This window comes from Theobroma cacao, chromosome 4 (genome assembly GCF_053813885.1).
Source record: "Theobroma cacao isolate CCN51 chromosome 4, ASM5381388v1, whole genome shotgun sequence".
Classification (NCBI taxonomy): domain Eukaryota; kingdom Viridiplantae; phylum Streptophyta; class Magnoliopsida; order Malvales; family Malvaceae; genus Theobroma; species Theobroma cacao.
The window spans coordinates 7,222,765-7,227,593 of record NC_142642.1 but is presented as its reverse complement, the minus strand read 5'-3'; the positions used below and the strand labels follow the sequence as shown (position 1 = coordinate 7,227,593).

Here is a 4,829-nt window from a genome sequence, read left to right as displayed (position 1 = left end):
AGAAGGGTTGTTGTTGATATATATATATATATATATAGGAGTAATTTTGTTCATCGAAATAACTAAAACAATCACATCTGCATTTGACAATGAATAAGTTGCTGAAATGATATTTTAAATTTTTACTGACAAGAAAATATATAATGTAATTTTCAAGTTTGGCGAGAAAAAGTTTTCAAATTCCATAAATCAAATAAACAGAAAAAATAAATAAACCATCCTGGGTAGAAGAGAACTGCAAAAATAACAAAGGAAACCACTAAGTACGGTGCAAAAAGAAAAGAAGCAGAGCATGTCCACTGGAGCAAGAATAAACAGAAAAGAAAAAAGAATTCACTAGGGACGGAACGTAGCAGGTCACCATGAAAAACAAAAACCAAGCAATAGAGCAAATAAAAAAAAGGAGAAAAGAAAAGAGAAACAACATCTATAAAAGGAGAGAAAGCAGGCCATAATTTTCCACCTCTGGTACTGACATTAATGCTGCCTCGAATGATCAATTAATGCCTCCATCTACACGCTAATTTTTCCCTCTGAATCTTCCTTTCATGAAGAACACTTAATGCCTTTCAACTACTATTTATTATTTTCACCTCTTGTCTGACTTCTAATTTCTATTATATTCCATATGCCAAAAAAGTAAAAAAAATGGACGTCCAATGAAAAACCAAAGAAGCTCAAAATTTCAGAATGAAGTGTCTTGCTCACAAAACCCAGGTGCAAAAACGAAGCCCCAATAATAACACCCATCAACCAAGCCCGACTTAGCCCAGAGCCTTCACTAAAAATCCCCGACCAAACCCATAACCCATTTAAAAGTGGACACATGTCAGCCATAGTTTAGATTACACATCTAAATTTGAATTGAAACCCATGGTTTGGCTCATAAATACTTTGCTAGTCCTACGCCTACCTAGTGTCTCTCATTCCCAAAACCACGACGTCAGACTTGGTATGTTTACGGCTGCAAGCTCTTAAAATCCTTTGTCTATTTCGATATCTCTTTCCATTTACGGTGTCGGTGGCTGTACGAATTCATTTACTTTAATAAACTTTTGTGCCTTTTTATAAGTAAGCAACAAGTTGCACATCTATCTTCATTTATTTAGTAGTAGTCTCGTGGATTCCATTTTTGTGAAATTAAGGAAAAACATAGAGCCTCTAAAACATTGCCATTATGATGCAATGGAAACTTTTAACTTAGCTTGCGTGAGGATACTAACACTAGAGGGTAGGGTGTAGGGGATGCGTCACATCTTACCGTCAAGCAAAAGCTTGAAAGCAATAATAAGTATGATCTGGGAATACAGATTGATTGTAAGGGCAAATGGTGATTGGCAACACATTCGTATCCTTTGAAGCAGAACTGATCCCTCAAGACATACAAACATCTTAGCGGCAGATCAAAGAGCATACAAAAGGAAAAGCTAGTGGGAACAACGGTGGATAGTTGTGGCACTCGCAGCACTAGCATAGAAGGGCCTCCAGGCAGAAGCAGTAAGCAAGCAAAGGTCTTTCCAACCAAGCTTGAGGGCGCCATTGTCCTCAACCAAGGTATAGCCATCAGATGGGAACATGCCTAAGAGCAGGGTAGCCTGCGTGGCTGCATTGCCAGCAAGAGAGATACCCTTGAAGCCAGACTGCTGCAGCTTCTCCCTCCAGTTATGGAATTTCACCTCCTCACTTCTGGAAGGGCCTCCTAATGCCAGCACATTTCGTATCTCCTTCGAAAGCAGCTGCTGCTCCACCACATGCCGCTCTTCGCTCTCCTCGCCGTAGCTTGCCCCTAGGGAATCAAACAGGGCTGAGTAGTAATGTATGGCTTCCACAAACGTTCCCAAAAATGATCCGGCGTGGCTTAAGTCCTGTTCTACTACCGTCACTACTTTGGGTGCCAACCTGAGTATCTCAAAGACAAATATATTCATCAACACAAGCGCACGTGTTATGGCATATTCACTGCTATGCTCTGGTCGAATATATATGTTTTAAATTAATCAAACCTAACTTCAAAAAGCATGCTCATCAAATAATAAGAAAATTCACAAATGAAAACGATCATTTCCATTATCTATATGATCAAGGATTGATGTGCTTTCGCATATAACACATGAATCAATTACCATATATATATATAGATTATAAATAAATATCAGATAATCTTTTTATTGGAGGGTAGAATCACAGATTCGAGATAGTAAATTTATTATGTTATAATGCTAATATTGTTCATAATTATTAAATGAAAACTAAGACTAGCAAAACTAGATTTCAGATGGAGAGGACAGACAGAGCTTGGTTTTTAAGGAGCCAAACAACCAAACGTATGCTCTTTTATCTTTATGTCTATGAAAAAAAACAAACAAAAGGAAATTAATAACAACATTCTGTTGTCATGGATAGTTATGCTTCAGACCATCGAAGACATGCAAACAAAACAAAACAAAACAACTGTATTTATAATTAACAAGTCTTCCAGGGCAAGATATTAAGGTGAAAAGAAAAAGCGACATGAGTGTGTATTCGTGATTGTGGCCTTGTGCGCATATATATGTATATATATATATATATATATATATATATATATATATATTATGTAATAATTATGTATGTGTTAACTATGTCCAAATGAACAGTAATTAAACAAACAAAAGAAATTTATGAAAGCAAATGCGAGCAAGGAGTAAGGACGTCATTACTGACCTCTGCAAGAGCCACAGCGTATTGGTATCAGAACCAGTTACGTCGTAAAGAGAGTGCTGCAGCCAGTGAACTGCTACGGCCTCCCTCTTGCTCACGTTGAGCCTCTCGGGTTCCAAATTCCCCACCTTCTCTGCCACCGGGCAGAATTCGAATGGAAGCCCCAGTTTGTCTGCAAAATCAGACAAACGCTTCCCGGTCGCCTCCAGCGCCTCCAAGGAGGTTCCCAGCCCCGTGAGGCGCACATGCGGAGGCCCACCTGGCCTTGAGGCAAGAATGTGAAACAGCCCAGGCCATTGCAGGCCTTGCATTATGTCAAGATCTATTATGTGCACTCTCTCTTCCCTCTCGAATGCTTCTTGTATGGCTTGATTGGCTGTGAAATGCGAGAACTTGACGAATGGACTTATCCCGTTGAACACCTGGAATGCCGATACCATCTTTTGGGTATGGCTCTGTGGAATGGATGGCAGCTCAGCGGATATTCCCAGGCACGAGCTCACCAGCCTTGCCGACATAGCCTCCGAAAAATATGCTGCCACGCGCTGAGCAGACGTCCCAAACGGCGTTGACAGTTGCGAGAGCTCTAACAACATCCTATTTGCTTCCTCAAAGTTATTAGCTGAAACCGCCTCAGCGCACTGCAGGAGCAAGGTCAAGAGGTGCAACCCTTCTTCGTCTCTCTTCTGCTGCCGTAACTCCTCTTTCCTGTCTCTGACGCTGCATGCTTGGACTGCTTGGACAGTGGACGTGGGCGTTGTAGTAGTCGTCGAGGTCGTCGTCTTCTCCACTGGGGAAGAATTTTCTTCTGGCAGCGGCTGCTCCTGAGCCTGGTGAGGTACTTGAGGTTGATGCTGCGTCTGATTTAGCGAAAGAACCGGCGGTGTAGGCGCAGAAGGACTACTGCTAATCTGATTGTGATGGTGTTGGTTGCTACCTGTGGCTGCGCTGTTAGAGATGGGAAGTGGAGTTATCCCCCAGTTCAAATACTGACTCATGGCACAAGATTCGGTGAAGGAGTAATTAGGAACGCTATCTAGGGCGGAATCCATGTTAAGCGTGAGTCCAGAGGAGCCATGTTGTTGCTGTTGGTGCTGACTGTGGTGCCTCGGAATCAAGCCTGCGGGCAGATGGACCGGCGGCGTCTCCTTCCTTCTCCTTTCAAGTGGATCCATTAGGGAACGGAGCCTGTACTCAAGGAGGGCAGCGAGGTTTGGGTTGCAGGGGTAGATGATCTCCCGGACGTTTTGGATGAGCTGAGGAATGGAGACGTTAGAGGAGGTGTGGATGAGGTCCCTTATGATACCGTCTATCCATGCCGTGGCTGAAGTGTCATCCATAGAATTCGAGATCGGAGTTAAAGCAACAGGGGCAGTAGTTGCGGTTGTGGTGGAGGCGGCGACGGTGTTTCGGTTTCTGTCTGTTGGTGGAAATAAAGGCAAACCCGAGAAGCCACAGACGGCAGGGGGCGGAGGATTAGTAGTGGAGAGGTTGTCGATGCAAGTGATGTTTGAGGTGGTTGTACATAAAAAAGCAGGCCCGCCTGACGTCACGGCGGTCAAGTTCGCTGAAGGGATTATGGTCGTATTCAAATTCATAGTGGAGTAGTTGAGGAGTGGATTAGGGTTATTAGCAGTGGTTGCCGCTGCCAAGAAAGAGCAACCCATGTTCTCAGAGGGAGGATGAGAAGGAAGGCTGCGGCGAGGAAACCTGTGGTAGTCAGCAATCTCAGAAGCCATCCGCTTCCTCATCATTTTCCCCTCTGATGTACTGCTGTTGGATGCGCTTGTTACAGGGCTTTCTCGGCTGTTGCTGCAGCCATTGATTTCACTACCATTTTCACCTACCAAATCGCAAGCGGCCATGAACAACAAGGTATCTGGCTCTTCATAGAGGGGATCCAAGCTTACTGATGCACCTTGTTTAAGTAAGCCACTAACTCTAATAAATTAAATAATACAGCAGCTGCGAGCGAGGGAGCAAGAATAGGGGGCATCCAAACAGAAAACGGTACGAGAACTGGGACAGCGGCTTTGGGATTCCTCTCACTTGCTCAACGCTCAAATCTGAGCGCGACCTTCTATGCTATTTCCCTTCTTTTCTTTTATGTATTATATTTATCCTTTTCT

The 4,829-nt window shown here is 43.3% G+C and overlaps 1 protein-coding gene across 1 annotated transcript; it reads right to left on the bottom strand.

Annotated features, from left to right (window-relative positions):
* Positions 1-1,175: 1,175 nt before the first annotated feature.
* On the bottom strand, positions 1,176-4,565 carry SCR (GRAS family transcription factor). Its single transcript, XM_018120194.2, has 2 exons — positions 2,704-4,565; positions 1,176-1,899 (listed from the first exon to the last, which is right to left on the bottom strand). Exons 1-2 carry the CDS (start codon positions 4,563-4,565, stop codon positions 1,428-1,430), a joined length of 2,334 nt encoding a protein of 777 aa, XP_017975683.1. The 3' UTR covers positions 1,176-1,427.
* Positions 4,566-4,829: the final 264 nt, after the last annotated feature.